This window comes from Pocillopora damicornis, chromosome 2, assembly GCF_964200805.1.
Source record: "Pocillopora damicornis chromosome 2, jaPocDami1.2, whole genome shotgun sequence".
In the NCBI taxonomy this organism is placed as follows: Eukaryota; Metazoa; Cnidaria; class Anthozoa; order Scleractinia; family Pocilloporidae; genus Pocillopora; species Pocillopora damicornis.
Genome location: NC_142671.1, coordinates 21085439 through 21109442, shown reverse-complemented (window position 1 = coordinate 21109442; position 24004 = coordinate 21085439). Strand labels below are relative to the sequence as shown.

General features: G+C 37.8%; 4 protein-coding genes across 13 annotated transcripts; 1 reads left to right on the top strand and 3 right to left on the bottom strand.

The window, feature by feature from the left end:
- Positions 1-1020: 1020 nt before the first annotated feature.
- On the bottom strand, positions 1021-2309 carry LOC113684001 (galanin receptor type 1). The gene has a single exon (XM_089196915.1). It carries the CDS (start codon positions 2170-2172, stop codon positions 1159-1161), a length of 1014 nt encoding a protein of 337 aa, XP_089053041.1. The 5' UTR covers positions 2173-2309; the 3' UTR covers positions 1021-1158.
- A 3625-nt stretch (positions 2310-5934) lies between these two features.
- LOC113683962 (neuropeptide Y receptor type 1) lies at positions 5935-7019 on the top strand. Its single transcript, XM_027201249.2, has one exon. The coding sequence runs from the start codon at positions 5941-5943 to the stop codon at positions 6952-6954; it is 1014 nt and encodes a 337-aa protein (XP_027057050.2). The 5' UTR covers positions 5935-5940; the 3' UTR covers positions 6955-7019.
- Positions 7020-7657: 638 nt separating this feature from the next.
- LOC113683957 (uncharacterized) lies at positions 7658-15908 on the bottom strand. Of its 2 annotated transcripts, XM_089196907.1 has the most exons (12): positions 15661-15908; positions 15417-15565; positions 14734-14776; positions 13246-13501; positions 12697-12880; positions 12427-12552; positions 11679-11748; positions 11257-11304; positions 10997-11035; positions 10013-10072; positions 9181-9460; positions 7658-8591 (listed from the first exon to the last, which is right to left on the bottom strand). In XM_089196907.1, the coding sequence occupies exons 4-12, from the start codon at positions 13491-13493 to the stop codon at positions 8375-8377; spliced, it is 1272 nt and encodes a 423-aa protein (XP_089053033.1). In that variant the 5' UTR covers positions 13494-13501; positions 14734-14776; positions 15417-15565; positions 15661-15908; the 3' UTR covers positions 7658-8374. The 2 variants fall into 2 exon arrangements, with proteins under 2 accessions (XP_089053033.1, XP_089053034.1); XM_089196908.1 differs by lacking the exon at positions 12427-12552 and having other exon boundaries at positions 15417-15753.
- Positions 15909-17075: 1167 nt separating this feature from the next.
- On the bottom strand, positions 17076-23698 carry LOC113683989 (uncharacterized). Of its 9 annotated transcripts, none has more exons than XM_027201272.2 (8): positions 23572-23698; positions 21262-21710; positions 20901-21023; positions 20490-20559; positions 20277-20318; positions 19476-19529; positions 18811-18861; positions 17076-18290 (listed from the first exon to the last, which is right to left on the bottom strand). In XM_027201272.2, exons 2-8 carry the CDS (start codon positions 21688-21690, stop codon positions 17815-17817), a joined length of 1245 nt encoding a protein of 414 aa, XP_027057073.2. In that variant the 5' UTR covers positions 21691-21710; positions 23572-23698; the 3' UTR covers positions 17076-17814. The 9 variants fall into 9 exon arrangements, with proteins under 9 accessions (XP_027057073.2, XP_027057074.2, XP_089053035.1 ...); XM_027201273.2 differs by having other exon boundaries at positions 17076-18287; XM_089196909.1 differs by lacking the exon at positions 23572-23698 and adding an exon at positions 21814-21957.
- Between the last annotated feature and the right edge of the window lie 306 nt (positions 23699-24004).

Below are 24004 nucleotides of genomic sequence, written 5' to 3'. Positions count from 1 at the left end.
TATTCTCCATGACGTCGACGCTAAAATATGTTCAGAATATCGCGACGTACCAGTTCTAAAACCACCCAAACCTGTCTCCAGCTGAGTGCGCTTATTTGAAAAGGAAAAAACTAGACAACAAGGAAACTGACCGGTTAGTTCAATACTGTGCCAGCTGAAAAAGAATCATTCACATACTCGCATCAGTTATGCTGGCTTCGCATCTAAGTTGAAACATGCACATTGCGGTGATGAAACACACGCATCAAAGGAGACTTATTATTTAGGTTCTATTAATTTGTTTAATCAGCTGATTCTGCAGTGGAAATAATGCTAATCGTTATTTTGTGACGATGACTTCAATTCTATCGATCGCAGTTTAAGAATGGTGCTGTAAAGTTACTGTAAGAGTCACCCTTCAAAAAAAGAAGGCGAGAATTTTCATTTATAGTTCAAAATTGTATATCAGTTGTGAAAAGGGCTTGGCAAATGATTGAAGAGTCATAGAGACTGTGGTGTTTTCTCGAGGTTTACTGATACTTATTAGCCCAAAAATCCAGGAAACAGTGAAGACAAGATCAAGATGGCGGTTTTACATTCTAAAAACTTCAACCTCGTGTAAAATCAAAATTGATTGTTCATACTAAGACTTGATTTAGATACTACGCGGTCTGTGATTGCTCCTTCCCAAAATTTATTAAAGAACAAGCCTAATACTTACGTCATCTAAAAATGGTTATCTCTCTTTGGTTCAAAATGCTGTACAATTTCAAAAATGGTCGTGATATTATTCAGGATCGCCCATGTAAAGGTGCCGATAATGTAGGTAAGCCTGCAGCCATTTTTGAGCTAAAAAAAGGCGGTTATAAGGCCAGAACTTAAACAATGTATCTGAAGAAGTTTAAATACTTTTGGTAACTTTCATTGTAACTTTGTGATCAATGTCTAAAATGCTCGTTTCCTAAGGTTACTCCTGAAATATTTTGGAGGCCCGCAAATAACCTCTCTACAAAATTAGCTAAAAAACATGTCTTTTAAATAGTTTCCGTGATTCCTGTTTCCATAGATTTATGTAGTAACAAATCGTAGAAAACGCCAAAACTTGGAAAGAACACAGATGATGCACACGCCTGCGGCTCATGTGCCACTGCTTGGTTTAATTCGGCGTAGGACTGACTTCTATTCATATAATTCTATTACCAGACCTGGCCGTGGGTAACAGTTTTTCTCATTGTTAGTTGCCATTTGGCTTTGAGTGGACCGACTGAGTTCTTCCAGAGCACGGGTTTGACATTTGGCACATGGAATAAAACGTTTTAAAATTGCTTTGAAGTTCTCACGTTCCCCATAGATACCGTAAAGAATTGGATCTAACATCGTGTTCAAGAAAATTAAAAGCTGGGATGCTCTCCAGATATAACCTTCATCTGCGAGATGAATGTAAATGAGCCCTCGAACACAGATGAAGGGCGACCAGCAGGCAGCAAATGCCATTGTTAGAACAAGTAGTGGCTTCGCCGCCTTGAGATGCCGTTTAGAGCGCACTGTTGTAAAACTGTTTTGCTTTGAGAACACCTTGGTGCTCGAGCGTAAAGATATGAAGATTTTTCTTTGGACATAAATCATGTAGACTAGAGGGACGAAGAAAAAGAAAATCGTATGAATGCCATAATAGACTTGTCTTCCCAAATCTCCTAATTTGTTGTTGGTGCAGGAAACCTTCCCGTTGGCATCGGTTTGGGTTTGGTAGGCATAAAGTAATGGCGAGGCTATAACCACACTCATGCTCCAGGTGGCGATAAGCTTTCCATAAATACGCGCTGGAGTAATCGTTATTGTATGAAGTGGCTCGACCACTGCCTTGAGTCGTTCAAAGCTTATAGTAGACAGAGTTGTTATGGATACTGTGTAGCAAGCCTCGATGAAAAAACTTTGCAGTTTGCAAGAGATCTGACCTCCAACCCATGTGCGTGATAAATAACTAACGAGGTCCAGTATAGACAGGAACACAAACGTCAGGTCAGCAACAGCTAAATTAGCGATAAACCATTTTAATGAACCCACCTTTCTTTTTATTGATCGGTAACAAACTGAGAGGACAATAAAATTTCCCAAAACTGACAGCAAGAAAACTATAGAGTAAAAGGTTACACCGAATGGAACAAGTATTGCATGTAACTCTCCACTTGTCATTATTCGTGTTAATTCGTGTCGTGCTCACAATAGCGTACGCTTCAACCAACCACTGTTGACTCGCTTTGTCAGCTCTTATCGCTTGACTATTTAAATGCATATACCCAATGTTCCATTCTTCTCAATCATACTTCGAGGTGAACCTGGCAATGAAACGACGATGATTAAAGCAGATTCTTTCCAAGACATCATTTTTTTAAAGTGCCATAATTGACATATAAATTCTGACGCAGCAGGCACCTTTTTGTTGTGATTAATATCATTATTCTTAAAATATAAAAAGTAAAAACCCCTTTAATCTCCCATAGGAAAGACCCCCTTAACCTTTTTAGGGAAGAAGAAGGGAGGAACAAAAAGCAATTTCTGAATTTGTAGATTTTGATAACAACTTGTAATGAAATAAATTTGAATAATTGATCAAGTACAACAAAATCTACAATTCAAGCAAAGAAATGATCCTCCGGAGGTGTAATCCATTTTTAACAACTGCAGAAAGGAAACCTGAAGCAGCTTAGGCCCCTTTCGAAGCCTGATTTTTTTCTTTTCTGCGATTGCTGAAAGTCGCAGTTTATCTGTCTGGATCCTTTCTTTACGCGATTTGTAAATTTTGTTGTTCTAGATATACAAACATTGAGCCTTATTGCTTACAAAATGAATAGTGCCTTCTTCTGTCTTCTGTCGCATACGCAAACTTCATATGCATGGAATCATGGAAAGAAATTTGATAATGTGAAACCTCTTCCAGTTTGCAATCACAATCGTCCTTAATGTTTTTGCTCTCGCTGCCATGACTCATTAACACTGTTCAATGAAACGAGTCGCATGCACACGCGCTTATTTAACAATGACTCAGGATGAGGGAAGCTGAATTTTGGTAATAGGAGAACTTACCTTTGGCTTCGGGGTGAAAACATGATCCTTGGTTCTCAAATTTTTCTTTATAATTTAGCTTTATCCAGGAAAAATCTCTAGCCGGAGGGATTCGTCATTTCGAAATGCAGTTTCTTTAATTGTTTCCGTCTCTTTATTTACTTCTAGTTTACGAACATTTATTTTAAGGGACATTTCTTGGCAGCATTTCATTGTGAGTCAAGTTAACTGAAAACATTTTTGAATTCGGTCCATGACAATGTCATTCAGTTTCTTTAATTGTTTCCCTCTTTTTATTTACTTTTGATTTACGAACGTTTATTTAAGGGACATTTCTTGACAGCATTTCATTGTGAGCCAATGAAAACATTTTTTAATTTGGTCCATTACAATGTCTATCTCCAATGCAAATTAGACAGGCGCCTGACTTTTAATCGTTTCCCATGGTGGAAATACTTCCTTTGATTTGCTCTATCTTAAGGCCAACCTAAGAGGGTACAATCCTAGGGTTTAGGGTAACACATAAGAACCTCCCATGATCCATAATCTAATTTATCAGCAGTAAGAAGTTGAAAATTGCTATTGAGACGCCACGAATTTGCTTTACTTGACATTTTGTGTCAAGCTGGGCTTCCAGCGTAAATAGATCCGGTTCAACTTGTGAACAGTGAGGAAGTTTACCGCTTGAAACTGGTACTATTCACCAGTTATAAACAAGACTGGACAGGTGTCCTATCACTTGAGAGGTCGATAATTTTCGATGATTGTCCCAACCTCTCGAGTCATTACATTAGGCTATGAAAACACGGAAAAAACATACTTTGCTTCGACAAAGAACGTCTCAAAAGGAAGCGCGAACTTAAAACGTCACAATCTAGTTGACGTACTCTTTCAGTTCTATGTACACCCAACGACCACGGAGAGAGCAGTTAGTAAATGGGACATTCTAGAATTAGTGACTACTATCTTTACATAAATACAGGATTTCTCTAAACATAAATGAATTGGACTCCATTCAGTCCCATCACCATAACAAATAAAGATAAGATGATTTAACTCAAAATGTGTCATTCAGAAGTGGAAATGCGAATCTTACATTCAACCTGAAGGAGACCAGCAAAAGTGACCGAAACGTCGTTAAGAGACTATATTTCTAGCCCCCCCAAAAAAATGGAAGAACAAAGAAAAATGCTTAAAAGAAAGAAATTAGGAATCATGGTAGCAAGTTATGTTGAGATAAACAAATCAAGGAAGACTTTCGCGCACTTTCCTAATTTAATGGCTCTAGCTTTTGTCGATTCCAGAGAAACATACAATGACAGCGACAAGTTCCAGCTCAATTTTGCAGTCCAATAATCGAACTATAAAACTACATAAAATTCAATTTATAATTTGCTATGTAAATAAGGAGCTTCTGGAAATTTTCTAGAGAGCTTAGATATTCTGATATAATACTCTGGAACTTTCTAGAACATTCTAGTAATTGATGCAAGAATGATTTAATGTTACAAAAAGTGTTTATTTTTAAGCTTCTGGAACCTTCTAGAGTGCTTTATATACTAACATAAGCAGTTGGTGACTCAGTAATTTTAGTAGTTCTGGCCGGCAAACCGACTGTTTAAAAAGGCTTTATAGCGCTTTTATGGTTTATTGTAAAAGCTTTCCCACAATATAGAGTTTCGATGACGTTCAAAGATATCGAGATGTTCAGGAGGGCATGGGCCAGGTTAAATATATTGTAAATGGTGTGGTTAGTTAGGAGACGCTCCTTTGTAATTTATATAAAGTATGGTTAAAAAAATTATTTGGTTCTTTAAAATAGTTCAACTAGGGTTTTTTTTTGTTGTTAAAGCTATAACAAAACAAATTCAGTCTATGACATTAAAGACCGGTCGAACCAGGAGAACGTCAAAAAATTAACAGATAATGAACTCCTCGATCACACGTCGGTTTTCCTTTAGGAATCAGGAGTCTTTTCCTCAATGAGTAAATTACTCATGATGTATCTAAGCTGCTATTTAATCGTTAAGGCGAATAAAAACAGACTATAGAATGATTCAAAGAGAATTTCGTACTGTGTTTCGTCGATCAGTATTGTCATACGGCTTCCTTGACGCTAGATCATAATATCTGTGGTGCCTCTAGAATTGACAACAGGCCCAACCTTTGCTCTAAAACTAATCATTTCACCAAGAAAGTTTTTTCTCTCTGCTGGCAGGTGGCATCTAATCTCTCGTTCGTTTCAGTTTCATAATTAATGCGCGTTATTTTCCGCACACCTGAAGATGAAAATATGAGGATTTCTGGTGCGAAAACCAAAAAAAAAATACTCTAACTTTACACTTGACGTCGTAAGGATGCAAATTCTATATCCTATTGAAGTTTCTATCGTTAAAATGTTAATTGGTGACGGTACGAGTACAATTCCTTGTCGATTTGAATGAGAATGATGAAAAAGAAGTCATTCATTTCTCATACTTAACGATAATAACACGCCTACATACAAACAAAGATTAAAAAATTTTAACATAACATTGTGTACAGAGATATGTGAATGTCAATCCAGAACTTAAAATCTCGGAAGGAACTTTTTAGAATTCCCGAAATTCATTTAAATTCGACAGTACCATCTATCACTCAAGTAATAATTCATTTTCGCAAAATATATGCGACAATTATCCAATATTTTTGTACATGAAAATTAATCTATTTGAAACAAGGGACACCCATAGAGTCAGCCCGTAATTATCAATGACTAGTTGAAAGTGCCATAATGAGTGCTAAGTCGTTCGCCATTTGTAAACAAATTTATAACCCAAATTCAGCTCATTCAGAGTTTGTGTCCATCTACGGTTTACAGTGCGGCTTCTCAGTCTCGAAACTCCTTCAGAGAACATCATGTCTGACATTGACAAATTCCCCGTAGGTTTAGTGATAGCATTTGTCATCTTTTACTTCGTTGTGTATGTTTTGTCAGTGGTTGGTAACTGTTGGGTTATGGTGACCTGCTACAAAACCCTCAAGAGAAAAGGGTCTTCTTTGATGTGGTTCGTCCTCAACTTAGCAACAGCAGATCTCATTTTCACGTTCCTTACAATCTTCAACGGCATTGGATTTTTGTATCGTTGGGTCGGAGGGGAAATTGTTTGCAAGTTTCACGGGTTTCTGGTCGAGACATGCTACAGTGTTTCCATTAGCACTCTTGTGGTGATCAGTTACGAGAGACTGACAGCCATTACTGACCCCTTAAATGCAAGAGCAAGAAATTTCACGAACAGAGGCTATCGCAGGCTTTTGATAATTTGGGGGGTTTGCCTGATTGGATGTGTTCCCTTAGCAATCCTTTATCAGATGGTTCGCGAAGAAAACGGAGAACTCGTTTGCAATAATACGACGTGGGGAGACGTAGGTCGACAGATTTTCTACAGCCTGCATGCTTTCTTTTTCTTTATCTTCCCACTGTCCTATATGATATTTTCGCAAAGTAAAATATTTCTTGCGCTTCGCTCAAGAAGAACAGTCCCTTCACAACGAGATGCGGAGAGATCTAACAGACGACACCAGAAAATTGCCAAGATACTTTTTGCTCTTACGGTTGCCTTTGCGATTTGTTGGTCTCCATTTATGATCACCCGAACTTTGATGTATTTTCACATCGCCGAGCCAGGTGCATTATGGAGGATGTCCCAACTGCTCATCTGTCTCAACGCTGTGTTGGATCCCATAATGTATGGTATTTATGGTGGAAATCTCAAAGCAACTTTGCGACAGAAGTGTTGCTTCAGATCTCCTCGTAATAGACTTGAAAGATCAGTTAGCCTAGAAATGTCCCAGACTGCAGTAACATGTGCAGTGCAACCAAATGCAGTGAAAAAGTTATCTTGTGAGGTCGAAGAAATGAACACAGGTTGATACTGAATTTGCCTTTCCGGCATCAATTAACAAACTCCCACTAAAAGCAACAAAAACTCCGCGAGAAAAATACCCTCGAATCGCCTCTCCAGCTTGATCATGTTAATAGCTTTTCAGAATAAGATTATAATTTTTTATACTCTTTCAAATTTTTTTCCTTTTTTTTTCATTTCGAGCAGTTTCTTCTTCTTTCCTTTTTTTTCATTTGTAACCTTTTTTCTTTCATAATGATCACGTCATTAATAATGTTTCGTTCCTAAGGGAAATCGGAAGCAATTTCACATAACCTACTTAAACTGTGCGGAACGGTGTAAAAAGTTGCTGATTTTATATTTGTTCTGATGTCGCCATCGGTGCAATTCTTTAAGTTGACAATTCTAAATCCACTGTGCGAGGGCTTTTTGTCGCAAGTCCCAGAGGGATACCTTCAAACTGATCGTTGCAACGTAAGAAACGAACGTGTTACAATCTTTAAATGGAGTACTGTCGTTAGAAAGAACAATTTCGTGCCATTCTTGGAGAATCCGCCGATTAATTGTAAATGCAATTTGGCACAGTTGTTTCAGAACGACGGCAAATCCTATCATTAGTCCATGATGATGGGTGGTGAGGGAGAGTATCTCTTAACCCCTTACACGCTAGCATAAGTATCCATGTTCTCCACACTGCTCTATTTACATTCCTTTCAATATGACAAGGAGAATTTATTGAAATATTTTTATTTTTAATTACGGTTTGTACTTGCATTATACACCACAAGAGCTCAAAAACTGAACTATATCAAATACCTCTGTATATCTCCGGTTACATGATATGAAATGTTGCTGGACTGGCAATAACCGCGTATTTTTTGTTTATATATATCGTGCAACAAACATACTCTATTCCTCCTTGTTGTTGATTCTTACTTCCGCCTGCATAATTGAATAATAATAAAAGTTACTTGCTCGAGGTACATGCGCGTCTGGGACCAAAACAAAATGCGAAAGCTTGAAGCTGGTTTACATTTCTATCTGGCCTTCTCAATGCTGAAACCGGCATAACTATTGGTAAGTTGTTCTCCGTTTTAATAGGTAAGCTTACGTTAGTTATCTGAAGACTATATTCTGTTGCTTTATCACGCTAACCCGTTCGAATCGTAAAAGCAAGAAGATGCAACTTTCCGAATGAAATTAGTAGAATTTATGTGCTCTGAGTTTGATCGCCTGTCTAGCCAAGTAATGTTATCAATGAAATAATCGCAAAAATATATTATGAGGGGCTTAGTTTTACTGTGAAACTGAGTTCGGTAGATTTAATCCATCGAGAAGACATTATTGTCGTCATGAACATTGAGATTTACATACTGTAAAAAGTCAACGCGAATGCATATTTTAAAATTAAATTTTAGCGTGATTTTGTCACGCTCAGTCATTATTACTTAGCGCCCTCGCCTTGGAAACACGTTGTCTTGCATGAAGTTGATGACGTTACCTGCAGGACGATATCGACCCACCACAAATGTAAGTCTACCATCACCTGTTTTCGCTCGACCCATTCCTAACTCTTTACTGTCTTTCCACACTACTTGAGTAAAGTGTCCAGTTCCTCCCTGCCATCCACCACGGCGGAAATCATAATCCTTGTACTCGTCGTACCTATTAGAGGAGTTAATTGAATTTACTATCTGACGTCATTTCCATTGGTCCTTTCGATAAAGTTTTGTGAAGTCAAACCGTCTTGAAAACAGTAATATAATATATCAGAAAAAGGAATATATAATGTAATTTTTTTGACGATAAAGCAGATTCGTGCAAAAAAGTCTGGATGTCGTAAAACGCTTGCGAGCTTTCACAAAGCAAAGCCAAGCGAAATTATGCAATCTTTAATTACTTTCGACACTTAGTCGAAACGTTTTACAGATGTGAGGTTTGTCATTTTTTTTTTTTAAATGATACAGTTTAATTGTCGAGGCAATCAATTGATAAGCCAGGAAATGTGTTTCTTGTAAAATAAAATTCGTTGATGAATGATCTTTTTATTTTTATTTTCAACACCCTCAATGGCCCTTCTGGAATAATTGTTATTAATATCAAAGCCAATATCCTCAGTTAAAAGTCATTGCAATTTTTGTCAGTTGAGCAAAATTCGTCCTTTCCCATAAAGCTTGTATTTAATTTCCCTTCTTCTTTGTTTGCCGTCGCTAGTTTGAAATGATATTTGCTCTTTTCCAAAGTTTTTACTCACCACATAGTGGTAGCTTCTTCTCCTGCAGAATCAAACTTTCCCGTAAACATTGCTAGGTTCTCTCCAGCATTCTTTCTCTCGCTCTTACTCGAATGCTGCAATGTACGTGCACGTGCCAACTTCTCGGCCCAAGCCTGTGCTTCCCTAGCGAGGTCATCCGCCCACTTCATGCCCGGCACACCATGCATAGCTCGGTATTTGTTATGACTGTCTATGGACTGTTTTGCAAAGGATCCTGAAGGAGATGATGTAGCTGAAGCGGAAGGAGTAGGTCTCTCGGCTAAAAGAAATAAAGCTAGCTGAATTTACTATGCGATATGTATTGGTTAGCCAATGTATTGAACAAGTACATGTTGCACCAACTTGTTGCTCGATTGATACTTCCAGATCAATTTTGGAATCGCGCATGATAGTGCGTTCTTCGCGTTTCAGGAGGGCGTCAAAATAAATTCCAACCCTTAGTTGAGCAAGCATGATAGCTATTTTTGTCAGGTGCATGAACTCAATTATTACGCCATAGGGTCTAATGTTCCATTTACTATTTGGAACAACGAATTACAAGATCGCCTACAAACGTACTTGTTAGCACAGAATTCTTTCCCTGTCTTATGCACATACGGGGTGTCGCAAAACAAAAAGGATGACACAATTTTAATCAATATTTTTCGTCGATTTTGAACTTGTTCCGCGAAAAAAAAGATTTATACTAGAAAACGTACTCAAGTTGGTGAGTTCTACGAGGTCCCTGCTGATGGTTAGCAAGCTTTAAAAAAATTGGACATTGCAAATTTCAACCTGAAATAACGGTTAAAAAAATAGATTAAGGAATTACCTGGTTTTGTTTCCTTCGGTTTTTGACTGCTCCATGAAGGTGAATAAGACGTTGGCTGAGCTAAATGAACAATTGAACAATTTAACAATTAATAATTTCCGTAACTTGAACTGATAAACGAAAATTGTGAAACCAGGGGTACATGGTACAGAATTATCAACCTGACTGTGTGTATGGCAGATGTTATCCGACTACTTTATCAAAAGGTGCTTTGGGACTTCTTCTTGTCACTCAAAGTAATCAATAATTGCAAAAACGTATTTCTGTCAAAGCTATTTCTCCACTCATCCTTTCCAGTAACTGCTATTCCTTCCTCATAGATTGACTTGTAGAAATTTTTTTTTCTTCTTCTTTTTTCAAGACATTATACCCTTCAGTCATGCAAAAATGTTTATTTTCTCTCCCGCGTGTCCTTCCTATCCTTGAAAGGGTCTGTTTTTGTGAAGAGTACAACCATTTGAGATGTGTGAATTAAAACGTAAACAAGTGCGACATTAGTTAAACGAAAATATTCACCATTTGGTCAAGAAGCAGTCACTAAGCCTAACACATGTTTTTTTAAGGAGTCGGTATCATTTCAATCGATGGTACTTTGATATAATGATATAATTTTCAGGCTCTCGATACAGGCAAAAAGGGTCACAGGTTATCCGTTTAAACTCTGCATAGTCCTTTTTTTTACGTTCTTAAAACCTAGCCTTGTTACTCAGTGTAGATTCGAGATAACCCTGTTTGATTTTAACGAGGCCTTAAAATAGGAGCATATTTGTTTACCTCTGCACGAGGAATTTTTCCCTTACGCACTCGGTTTGGAATTGGTCTATATGAATTTGGAGCGAGGCCCCTAGCTCTTTCATAGATTTAACTATGCGGGGCCTCTCAGATCTACAAGTTTGTAGGCTGCAAACTAGTAGATCTGTTTCCTCAGTAATTTCTTCTCTTAATCTTCTTTGAAAACTTCTAATGAGACATCTATGAAATTACCGTTTCGCTCCCATCTCTCCTTTCTATATTTGAAAGGATCTGTAGAGAAAAATAAGTCTGAGTTGATCATAGTAGAAATGAGAAAGAGGGCAATCTGATGACATAGGTAACAAAAAACAAGAGGGCACAAAAAATACTAGCTATAGGCATTCGAAAATCGCACGCAATTTGTGCCCCAGGATAGTTGACTTGGGTGAAATGATATACTAACGATATAATAAAAAGGGATTAAGATAAAAAAAAGACTCAAAGAATCTTACCGTCGTCAAATGCTCTTCTCATATCTCTTGGAAATCTATCAAATGGGTCTGTAAAGAAATAGTCGTAAGGACGTGATTTTTTTTTTTGGGGGGGGGGAGGGAACTTGAGAACAGAACATAAACAATTTAGATAACTAAATAATAGATAAGCACTTGATTTAAAATAATTAAATGTCAGCGCAGATGCTCGATCACATGCAGAAATTTTGTTTCATAGTTATCAGTGGCGGATCCAGACCTTGAGCTAAATGGCGGGCGCCGCCCCAGGCCCCTCCCCTAGATCTGCCACTGGTTGTCTCCCTGCTATATTACTAAATTTCCTGTCCTCAATTCAAACACATGGCGCCGTGGATCAACTTTTTTTTATCTAAATGGGCAGAAACTTGTGCATATTTTTTCACTTTTTTTAGTGATCAACTGACCTCCCCTTCCTCCATCTGTTATGATTGTCTTTGTTACTGTGGTTTTGACCCCGTCTCGATCATAAGTAACCTGAAAATAAAAGGCCAGACTGCTATATTCAAAGAGCACTGAAATATTTAAGGCTTGGAATTCACAGAAACCCCCCCCCCCCCTCCACCTCAACCTTTTTTTCTTTAGTTCAAAGAACATTGAAATTGCTGGGTGAAAAAGCCATGGTTTGAAATTCCCACTAAAGCCTACTCCCTTTCCCACCCCTGTCTTTGTTTTGTTTTTGTTTTTGTTTTAAATGCACCTTGGTCACTTGACCTTAAGCAAGACGATGCCTAATTGAATTTCGTACTCAATTGGAAATCGTTCATCGAGCAAATGTGGTGAAAACTTAATTGCCCTTCCTCCCTCTTGCTAACTTTCTTGATATCATCGTCATCAGGTTTTTTACACTCTCATTTGTTACGCAGACAGACGCTGAGCGAGTTAAATCTTTAACTCTATCCTCCTCTTGCTTCTTTGTGTATTGTAGTGAGCCTTATTCTGTTTTCTTTCCTCTTGTTGAAGTTATCGATGCTTTTGTTTGCATACTTTAACAACTTATTAACCAGGGAGGTCAAGTCTCTTACTCCCTTATCATTTTCACATAACTTACATCCTACTTTAAATTTCACCCCTTAAATCCAATATTCTTTCCAGTACTCCCTCAACCATTTTTAACTTCGTTATTTATCCCTAATTCATCCCCTTATCCCTTACTGTTTCAGTTTTTTCTTGCCGAGAGGGAGATCTTCTCGAGTCATCAAAATCTCGTCTTGGTTCCAGCCGTGTAGAATAATCTCTCGAATCCCTCTCCCTAGAACTGCTATTGACTACGCTGCCCAGCTGCATAGAACAAAGATAACTAAATTAACTCAATATTATTTATGCTGCATTGCTTGAGACATTTATGCGTTTATAAAAAAATAACGCTAATGCTCTTGACTCAAAGGAAGAACGAAAAATATTTTTACATTTAAGTGACATTACCTTTGGCTTAACATTGTTTTGAAAGTGATTAATGACATTTCCTGGTGGTCGATATCGAGCCACGACAATAATTTTCCCGTTGCTACCCTTGGCCTTGCCTACTCCCAGTTCTGTTGACTCCTGCCACACAATCTGTGTGAAGTGGCCCGTGCCACTTTTGAATCCTGGGCTTCTAAAATCATAGCTGTTAAAGAAAGACGAGATATTCATGGCTTAGAAATAAATTGATTGCAGTGACTTGTGATCAAAAGTAGCCAAGTTCAATTTAATTAATACAAAGCCGTATCTTAGATAGCGGTTAGGATTCCAACACGAAAGATTTCGGCGAGTCACGACCTCAGTTAGATTATAATATCATTATACGTTTTTAGTGTGTCATTGTCCCCGAAACGATCATCATACACGTAACAGTCAACGAGCTTAGCCCCCCTCCTTTCCCATGATCCTTGTGAGGTCTTAATTACTAATATTCTAATCGCATTATGTTAATCGCATTTAAGAACAACTTGAATTAATGTCGAACGGAAATATTAATTAATATGTCCTTACTTGTCGACTTCTGCGTACCACCGATCCACGATTTCTCCTCCGGTGACATCACTCTTGCCGGATACGGAATACAAGTTCTCTCCATCATCAGTATCTTCGTGTCTTAGCCTCCCGTCTTTAGCCAACTCTTTAGCCCACTTTTCCGCGTCCTTTTCTAGAGATCTTGACCACTTCAGCGGAGGAGCCTGATGGAGAGACCGGTATCTGTTGTGAGCTTCAAGCGCTTCTTTACCAAATTTGTCAGGCATCTTTTACCCTGTACCGTCAGGATGTAAACATTCTAGCTTAGGCAATAGTTATGAAATATAAGACATATAAATAATATTGAAATGTAAACACCCTACCCCCCGTTGGGCAGGTCTCTGCTGAGGAATATTTACTAGGATATCGCGATAGCATCAAGCTGGGTCACCTGTCGCTGGATCACCGCACTTTGATTTACTTTGGAAGAATTTAAAATTTTCATTGCCCAGCGTAGCAGCAGAATTTTGTAAGTATTCAATTTTTGTTTTGCATGCATGGATAGTAATTACTTCCACGTTTACGGGGGGCTCTTAGAGAGATTGGCCATGGAAGGGAGAGTGAGGGGTTCTTTTGTCAAAGTTTTGGTTTCTTTAAACGTGCTTATTCTTAAGATAAGGTAATTCAAGAATGATAATATTTTTGGTGAAGTTGATGAATTTATTTAAAATAGCACTTAGTTAACAGTTTGTGAGTTGAGTCGTCAGATTGCTGCAAGCTATGACAATAACTTGGGAGCAATTAGTCATTTTTTTTAGGTATCATCATGTAGTGACCAGCATTTAACTTCTCCTCACAGTAATACTGCTGAATAATTCGTTACGATTATGAGAATAAGGGACACGATCGCCAACCTTAGAAGCTTTTATTGTTTAACAAATTCTCCTCTTGAAAAGAATTGTACGGAGGACGATATGGAGAGTTTGAGTACCGAGGTTACGGCGTGACAGGTTAAAGTGAGCAACGTGTGGTGATCTTTTTGTTTGAGTACCGAGGTTACGGCCTGACAGGTTAAAGCGAGCAACGTGTGGTGATCTTTTTTTCAATTTGAAGCAAGAGTATGGCTTTTCTTATCAAAATAGTAGTGTGAATAAGTTTTATCCTCATAGTGTCGCTCAAAGAAAAATTCCAGTCTAATGCTAAAAGCACGAGGGCTTCAAAGTATAGTAAAAATATCGTGAAGATTTTGATGTTCAACCAAAATGGTTGCAAGAAGGACGACTCTTGCTTTGAAGCATCGGGAGTTTTGTGCTTCAATAATCTTTTTTCTATTGGTTCCTGAATCAATTAGCTTTGTGCTTTTCAAGTATTCGACTTCTCGATTAAAACATAACTACTTAAAACTTATATTGGTCCGCATGATTTTCACTATCTTTTGATCTTCTCAGTGCAGTTCTTGTTGAAAGGTATTTTAAAAACAATACCTCTAACCACAATTAAGGTAAACCAAACTACTTATTTACTTACTTGATGGCCTCTGACGGCGTCCACTCTCAGTAGGGAAAATGGTCTATTAATTGAAAAATCAATTGGTCAACTTCATTCGAGCTAATTACTGATTCTTCAAAACTAATGAATACCACTCTCAATTCAAGATGTGTCTCACAGCTTCGGTCGTGATCAGCGTAAATTATGTTTCTTTGTATCATGTAAATGTCACGAGACGTAATAAGGATGGAGCGGGTCGAAACGAAACATTTAATCTCCTCTTTTGTTAATCCTTATCAGTAATTACGCAGAAAAATCGGGTGTCGTATATTAGTATATTTACATCATTCGAGAATACTAAAGATTTCCTTCCTGCATAACGAGTCAGCGTTGTTATCACGTTTCGCTGTCTTGTTCATACCCTTGTGATGAGGTGAATTTTTTCAAGTGAGCTTATCTTACCAACGTGATTTCCGCAATGTCAGATTTGGAAAAGCTTGTAATATGTCTTAGACGCCCAATACTAAGTAAACATAAAATGCATTTTGTATAGAGCGTCTGATAACGCGTCCTGCACATATGAAACTTTCAGGTTTTTTAATATCTCAAATTAAATTTACTGAAGAAGAAAAAGTTTTAACGTCTTTGTTTTCACATCAAAATCTATTAATGAGCCTTCATTTAACTAATATTGGTCAAATGCTTATATTTTAGTTCTTTACCTTTTCTTTGGCTATTGTCCGTTTGGTTTCCAAACTTTCTATCGCTTCTTTCTGTCAAACTGAGCCCTATTAGTGCGACCTTCTAAGTAACAATGGAATGAAATGGCGCGCTGTTAAGTGCTCGCCTCTAGCCTCGTCATTCCATTTACCTAACGTGAATGCAAATCAACAATACATAACAAAGTGCCAATCACGTACCAAGACTGCTCAAGCGAAAAGTATAAATGCGTGATAATAGACTTACAGCGAGAACGAGCTGCGCTAATAGAGATTTTTTTCAAAGGAGATGTGACACAGCTGTGTCGATGTTTCTTGTGTCTTAATAAGTTTTAAAGTCACGCAAAGTAGTTTGCGAATTACTGAGTTGCCTGGGCGAGCTGTTCTGTTTGTTTTCCGCATTCAAGGTTAAATATATTAGCATCAGGCTAGGGTTAATTACCGTCAAGTAACTTCGTATTAGTTTTAGAACTCAACGAATGAAAAATTTAATACAAAGAGTTTGAACGGAAACTAAAACGTGACCTCACAAATACGTTTTTCTGTCCTTTCACTTATAATTAAGTTGTAAAGGAATCCACGTTTATCCGGAATTCTTTTGAAACACTAGAGGATCTTGTAAATAACTGACGTCAGCCCATTGACTTCTTTATTCAGTTCGGCTTCAATGGAAGAAAAACAACCCTCTTAGAAACGCATAAACACTTTCAATGTTTTTGTCTGTGGATGCGTGGGCCTCATTGTGATTTTTATTTTTCTTTCTCCTTTCTACAATAACATATTGTTGGTTGGCTTTTTGTCGAGGCCGCAAGCGTTGATGAGCTTAAGTTAATTTAGCAGAAAGCACTTATTGATAAATTCGCGCCCCATGTATGTCAATAGAAAACATTTAAAGATATTTTTAACCGCCGAAGTCAATACCGTCAATCGTCGTCAAAACTTTACCTACAGTAAGTTGTGTAATTGATTTCTCCGTCCAGTTTCATTAAATATACGGGGGAAAGGCGACGAAATTAGACAAATATATCAGCATAGGAGTGCAACATTGATATAACGCCACATTCTCTTGACCAATTCAAAAGGAAATACAAAATAGATCCAAGTGAGAATTGCTATTTAGAGCTTGGGAATTATATGGACGGCTAAGAGATTGGACCTCTTCAATTGAGGTAACTTCAGGACACACTTACTTATTTTGATGTATCTACCTTATCCATCAAACGGGTCATTAGAGTCAATGCAGTCCTTTCTACGCAAAGCAAGCCAAGATTACAGAGATTAGAGCAGGGTACTGAAGCACTTATAAAACAAGGCTTAATAAAAAGCCGCTTCTTTTCTTGTTTAATCCTTCAATCCCTTAGAGTGACTCGCATCTAAATTTCACCTTACAGTATCCCAGGTCGTGAGAACAGAGAGAAAGATCGCCATCTAAGGAAGCTCTTGACTGTTAAACAAATTCTCTCAGTCACTTTCATAGGAAATGCATAGAACAGTGAGGAGAAAATGCATGATGATATTAGGGTGTAAGAGGGTCTCATTTCAACTTGTAAAGCTTAATAGGAGGGTGAAGATGGTTGTTCTCAAAAATTCTCGTCGGCTGTATTTAAAAAAATAGCACTCTGTTTCGAAAAATTCACACAAATGATGATGTTCAAACTCGTACAAATTTCAGTCTGCAGTTTATTTTCTCCTTCACTCCAGTACAAAAGTAAACTAACTCCCTGAGTATTTTATTGATTAAATCTGTCATTATTTCAAAAGTTATCCTATAGGTATAACTTATGGCTAATGCCATAACACAGCCACAAAGATTTTAAATGAATTTTTGGTCCTTAATGAAATCCGGTAAAGCTCATGTTCTTCCCAAGAAAGTGTATTTGCCCTTAATTCATTTCCTCGCATTTTCACCCCTTTTGGCATTATTACTGATTAAAACATATAACATATATAACTTCATATTATCGTTTATATGAATGAGCCATGATAAACTGATTGAGCTTAAGGGTAGAAAATCTATTTTTTAAGAGTTATACCTCCATTATTCGAGGATTTTTCATTTTATTATTATGGAAAGACTATACCTTTTCAGATTAATTTAAATTGTGGCCACTATTATGTTCTTAATTCCCACATTACAATGATTAAGTAAAAACCCATTTCTTGTTAAAATGATAGCTTCATAATATCATTTTAATTATCCCAATATCTATTATCAACATACAGAGAATAAACACCAAGTTGGTGGTTTTGTCTAAAATTTATCTTTCTATTTATCCTTTATAGCTACTCTTGCTCCTCTTTGCTTGATCGTTTTGTTGTTTTTTTTTTATTACTTTTACCCCGATGATCGGCAATGATGATCTACAAATGCTATGCACTTTAAAATTAAATTTTCCTCTTCTCATCCCTTAAAAACATTTTCTTGGAAATGATTGAGCAAATTTCCTGCAGGATTGTACCTTGCCACCACGTACGTAAGCTTCCCGTCAGCGGTCTGGGCCCTACCCATTCCCAACTCATTACTCTTCTTCCACACCACTTGCGTGAAATGCCCAGTGTTGCCTTGGAAACCAGGTTTATCGAATCTGTAGTCTTTGACTTCACTGTACCACATATTTGTCGCTTCATCAGCAGCTGTTTCAAACCTGCCAGAGAACATGGCGATGTTCTCACCATATCCTTTACGTTCCTTTTGCGTAGCGTGCTGCAGTTTACGTGCACGTGCCAATTTCTCGGCCCAGGCCTGTGCTTCCTTTGCAATCTCGTCCGACCATGTCAGTGGTGACACTTTATGCTTGGTGCGGTATTTGTTGTGAGCATCAAGGGCCTGTTTTGCAAAACCCGTTTGTGACACAGAGCTGGGGGCTTTCGGTCCTCCTTAAAGAAAGAAGATAAGACTAAGACGTGCTCTCAATTTATAAACATACAAACCGAGTTTTCATGGCAAAGATTGGAATGAACAAAATTAAGTAGAGTGTCTTTATGGCTAACGGTTTAAATTTTGGCTATTTTCCCTCTTTTCTGTTACATTTAAACGAAAAACCTTTTCAATTTTTTCGCCTAACGGCCAAATTTTTTGCTTTTTTACGGCCAATGGTTTACCTCACTGAGACCCTCTAAGTAAGACTCTCATTCCGCACCACAGAGGATTATGGTTTACCCAAGGAGTGATTCATCTGTACAATTTTTCTCAAAAATAAACACCTTTGGTGAGTCCACGGTTTAAGCCGGATACACTACTCCTTTTCATCAGAAGTGAATAATTTTTTATTGAGATATGTTTCCTTGAGTAAATTGGGTAAAAAAACTAGTTACACTCAGCATAAAGGAAAATGATATCGGAATAATTTACACTGTACAGATTTGCGTCAGAAATAACACAATTAAATGTCTTTACCTGCAGTTGAACAACTCTTAGAAGGCTTTGGATCTTGAGTAGGCGGAGAATCTACATGAAAACGCAAAGATATGTATTCATTTGCAACCGCACTCCAAGCTCAACTTAGGGTAATAGAACAATTAGTGGGTGATTGGATGAGTGAGTCAGTAAGCGAGTGAGCGAGTGATTGGATGAGAGAGTGAATAAGGAAGTAGGTGTGCGAGTGAATGGGGTAGGTGAGTGAGTGAGTGAGTGAGTGAGTGAGTGGGTGGGGTGGGTGAGTGAGTGAGTGAATGAATGAGTGAGCAAGGGAGTGAGTGAACTAGTGAATGGGTGAGGTGGGTGAGTGAGTAAGAGAGTAGGTTGGTGGGTGGGGTGGGTGAGTGAATGAATGAGTGAGTGAGGGAGTGAGTGAATAAGTGATTGAATGAGTGAGTGAGTGAGTTTGGAAGTGAGTGAGTAAGCGAGTGAGTGGGAGGGGTGGGTGAGTGAGTGAGCGGATGGGTGAATGGGTGAGTGAGTGAATGAGTGAACGTGTGAATTAGTAAGAGACTGAGTCAGTAAATGAATGAATTAATAAATAACTGAGTCAATGGTTGCGTAAAACGATCTGTGATCTTAAAGACGCATGATTCATTTTCGCCATTTGCTTTTGATAAAGAAACTCAAAATAGAGTTACAACCTTGAGGAAGTGCTGTTCTCATGTCTCGAGCAAACTTGTCTTGTTTTCTGGTCTCTGCGATTTGTTACGAGAAGAAAGAAAAATATTTTATAATTGTTTATGTATGAATGATTGGGAAACCGGATTTGTATCTGGACTTTCTTTTTATGTGTTTCTCATGTGTGTGCGTGCAGCTCTAAATCACAAGCTTCAGGTGGCAACAGCTGCGAATAAGTAAGTGATCCGTTAAAGTGGAAGAGCCAAGTTTTTTTACATGTCAAGCATTCTTGTGGTCTGAAATCTTTTGCTCAGCCATTTATATCTTTTTCCCACGGGCAATTAATCTTTTTTTCACAAACACTTCACTTTCCTCTGCTCCAGTCAAGTTTGTAATATTACGATGTAGTATGACTAAGAAAAGACTTTTGATGAAAGTCATTGAATGGTGTAAGTTTCATGAATATTGTATCGTGGATTTGTCCATGATAGGTTTCGTTCAAGATAGTGCAAGTCGATTCCACCTATTTTGTAAAAAAGGTATTAATAGTAGACGCAGCGTGTGGTGAGTACTTGTAGCTTGCTTCAGGCGTTCGTGACTTAATAAGAAAGCAGCGTTTCTAGGATTAGCGATAGGTAAAATAAACATGCAAGCAGAAGCCAAGTTCGCTCTTCTTTCTTGTTAATGATTACTTTGGGAAAGACAATTGTCCAATATGAAAATCTTATGCACTATCTTTTAATGTTTAATTAGCCCCCTAGTTCTGCATTTCAGCTACTTCATCTAATGATCTTGAAGAATTAATTAGTTTCTGAACTCCTCACCCGATACTGTTGTCACGGTTTCCTCAGAATAGCCACCTCGATCTTAACAAGAAAAAAAAAATTAGCCACAAAATAGCCACTATATGCAATGTCATTTGAAAAAGATGACATTGACATAGATCTCCACATAGATCTTCTGTGATCCTTGAGGCAAGAAAAACATGTCGCAGAAACCCAAGAGCTAAATCCATAGTTTTAGTGATTCACTCTTACCATTTCCTTTTAAGGTCACAGTTACGGTGGACACAACAGTCTTCTTTGTACCATCTGGGAGCGTAATGGTCTGTGATAAAAAATGCGTCCAAAAACAGTCAACTACTGGAAAAGCTTTCTTGAGCCATGTGTGGCTTATTTATTTGTGTATTTTTTGACAAGGATGTCTTTTTTCAAATCATTCTATTGTAATTTGATAATTCGTGTAGATTCTAAGAGTACTTTTATCCAAATGTCTTTGATTTTAGAGTACTGGCGTGAATGAAATTCAACTTGTAATGGTAAGGAAAGATAACTACCTTGAAATCTGAAAATTTCAAAATCAAGAATTTATATAGCGAATAACAAAACTCATGTATGTATATGGTATTAAATTCTATGTTAAATTTAGATCAAAATTTATTGCATTACTTTTTCCTCTGTCCGCGTCTCCACTCCTCTCGGTGGTCTTTCCTCATGTTTCTGCCGCTGGTACACAGGCACAGAACCCTTTTTAGATGCTGATTCCCTCTCAGGAATTGTGACAGGCCCATCCTGCAACAACAACACATATTATTCGGCACAACGTACAATTGGCGTTCGGCGAAAAGCAACAATATACAGCACTCTCTCACGAGACCCTTAACAAAGAGATGCGCCACCATGTCAGTGCGCTAAAAGAGGGAACGCCTGATTAAAGACTACTTAATGCAATATCAAAAAACTTGAAACAAAGCAGCAAAGCAAAAAATTTCTGAATCAAACGCTCGAAGCACTCATAAGTGTCACGTACTTTGGACGGGAAAACATTCTCCGCGAAGGCCCTCATCATGTTTCCTGTTGGCCTGTAACGACCGACGACAAACTCTTTACCATCGACACTCTTAGCTCTACCAATGCCCAGCTCTTTACTGCCCTTCCACACAACCTGCGTAAAGTGACCGGTGTTTGACTGAAACCCAGGTTTACTAAAGTCATAATCCTTGACTTCGCTGTACCAACTGTTTACAGCATCTGTGCCGTCAATTTCGCGTCCAAACACCATAAATACATTTTCTCCGTCTTTTGTGTCGTCGTGTTCAAGGCGACCTTTTTTTGCGATTTTCTTTGCCCAAACCTCAGCATCTCGCGCCAAGGTGGTAGACCATGTCAGCGGTGGCACTTGGTGAGCTGCGCGAAATTTATTATGAGCTTCCAAAGCTTCTTTTCCGAAAGAATCCATATCACTGTTTTACACTGAAACTGAAAATATCAATAAGCTAGTCGAATTGAAAATGAATCGCTTGACTGTGTCGCGTCGAAAAATTTGCAAACTGTCAAGTGATTAGCACATGATGGTTTTAACCTTCAATACGACATATAATATAGAAAGATCAGCACGCAATGCCCGCAATAGCCATCATGCATGTCTACGTCAAAATAACCAAGAGTGGTGTTGTTTATTGCGAAAGTATTCCTGAAGCATTTGCATCAAAAAAATACTCACTTTAAAAAAAATTGAGAGACTGGTATGGAATCGGGAAAAATGTAACTCAAAGTAAAAGAAACTTCGAGAGGGTGAATTTTTAGCAAATGACGTAGTCTTTCATAGGGAACTATCGAGTGACTTGTCAGTGGAGCAGTTTTAAAGTGCTCGAGGGCTGCAAATAAGCAGATGAAAACGAAATTCAGATTAATTCGGATACATAAATTACAATGCAATGATGAAAGAATCACTCTAAATTTTCCTTTATTAGAATACTCTACGAACGAGTAAAAGACAGCTAAATGAAATGGTCTTAATACGTGTTTCGGAAATTATTTCAACATTTACAAATCGTCTTTCTAATATTTGAACGCCAGTTTGGTTGATTCACACTTGAAGTTTTCCAATATAGATTTTTAAAATGAAAAATTACGAGGAACGAGCAAAAGAATAAATACATCAATTTATTTTAGAATCGTTGACCCCGACGAGGTCGCCAATAATGGATTACAAACGAAAGACGGACTCCGTAGAAACTAAATCCTTTCATTGGAATATCAGCCAAAAACTTGTAGAAAATTAATTCAAACACGCTGTTTATTTACTTTTATCTTCTTTTTAGTTTTCATTATGCGTATTGGTTTTACCGACGACTTTGTGTGTGATTGGCACGTGTCTTTATAAAAAGACCAGGTTTTATAAAAAGACCAGGTGAAAAATTGTCCCTTCAGGTAATTATTTTTAAGACGATCGACATTTTGCTAACGGGTCCCATTAAAGTCGGCCGTCATCACGTAATGGTAGAGCCGTGAGAAAAGCATATTAAAAATTGCTTAACATATTTCTGCCGTGAAGAGCAGAGTATTTTGTTTAATTTTGTGGACGTACACTTAAGTCATTATTTATCCATATCAGACACTACATGCATATTACATTTTCCGTTCAAGGCTTACCCGTTTATAAAGATCTTTATCATAACGTTCCCTGTCCGACAGTATTGACGTATTTTAGTTTAATGTTTTTTTTCCTAAGTGCTCTGCAAGGGCAAGGTCAAAATTGAGGCTCTTACAGGGACAAAGTTTTTTCCTTTAGACTGTGGGGAGACAATATGCAAATTTGATGGATGAAGTATATTTTTAGGAGTTTTCGCTTTCTAAAACCGACGTCTACTATTTTATTTAGAAAACTATAACATTTTGTCTGGGTAACTGATCGAAATTTTGTCACATTTTTGAAAACGTCAGACCACTTTTTTTCTTTTGCGATAGCAGTTGCAAGTTTTTATTTTCTAGCCGCTTTATGCATGCATATGGACGACGTTTACAATTTAAGAATCGAATCTGGGCGATCATACAACCTAGAGCTCTAGGTAATATCAATTTAAGATTCCGAAGACGAACAAAAAAATACAATTTGACGAATGTCTTGCGGTTTTCCTGTCTGCAACTGAATCGAGAGTAGTCAAAGAAAATTCATTGTGACGACGTACTATCAAGCGTTGATTGTTTTGAAGACATGTGGCTGATAAACAAAATAAACTCTATACGGCCTACCTCAACCAAAAGGATCTCCTATATACCAAGAGACTGATTGGAAAAATTTCAACGAGAGTAGATAAGAACAAAGCAGTTTAGATACCTCTTAGAATGTTTCTTTTTTTCCAACTGGCCGTGAAACTGTAGACTTCCTCGTGTCCGAACAAGTGCTGTATTCAGACTGGTCCTCAGGAGTACAATGACTAGCTACTTATAATAACCAAAGCAGGTTGAATTTGCATAAATTAGTTAACATGTATTCTGGGCCCCTGTTCAAGACCACATGGTCTTTTAATCCATGTTTCAAATGCCCTGGGCCTTACTTTGTGGTTAACCTCTGCAGAAGGAAAAAATTCACAGGAACTTCCACCCGTGGAGTACTCCTCAAATTTATTTTCCACATTTGTTACCACCACGTAACTTTAGTTACCAAGGAAAGTACAGAAAATACTTGCACCAAAATCTATAGTTACCGCTCGACTTAAATAATATTTACTTATTGACTGAGACGAAGGGCCGGACGGGAAATCTTTGGT

Coding starts and splice junctions, on each gene's coding strand:
- LOC113684001 (XM_089196915.1), bottom strand. CDS start 2,172: ATGACAAGTGGAGAGTTACATGCAATACTTGTTCCATTCGGTGTAACC.
- LOC113683962 (XM_027201249.2), top strand. CDS start 5,941: ATGTCTGACATTGACAAATTCCCCGTAGGTTTAGTGATAGCATTTGTC.
- LOC113683957 (XM_089196907.1), bottom strand. CDS start 13,493: ATGCCTGACAAATTTGGTAAAGAAGCGCTTGAAGCTCACAACAGATAC. Junction 12,553..12,696: donor AAAACAATGTTAAGCCAAAG/GTAATGTCACTT, acceptor TGTTCTATGCAG/CTGGGCAGCGTAGTCAATAG. Junction 8,592..9,180: donor GAAGAAGCTACCACTATGTG/GTGAGTAAAAAC, acceptor CTCCTCTAATAG/GTACGACGAGTACAAGGATT.
- LOC113683989 (XM_027201272.2), bottom strand. CDS start 21,690: ATGGATTCTTTCGGAAAAGAAGCTTTGGAAGCTCATAATAAATTTCGC. Junction 21,024..21,261: donor AGAATGTTTTCCCGTCCAAA/GTACGTGACACT, acceptor TTGTTGTTGCAG/GATGGGCCTGTCACAATTCC. Junction 18,862..19,475: donor GAGAACAGCACTTCCTCAAG/GTTGTAACTCTA, acceptor GTTTTCATGTAG/ATTCTCCGCCTACTCAAGAT.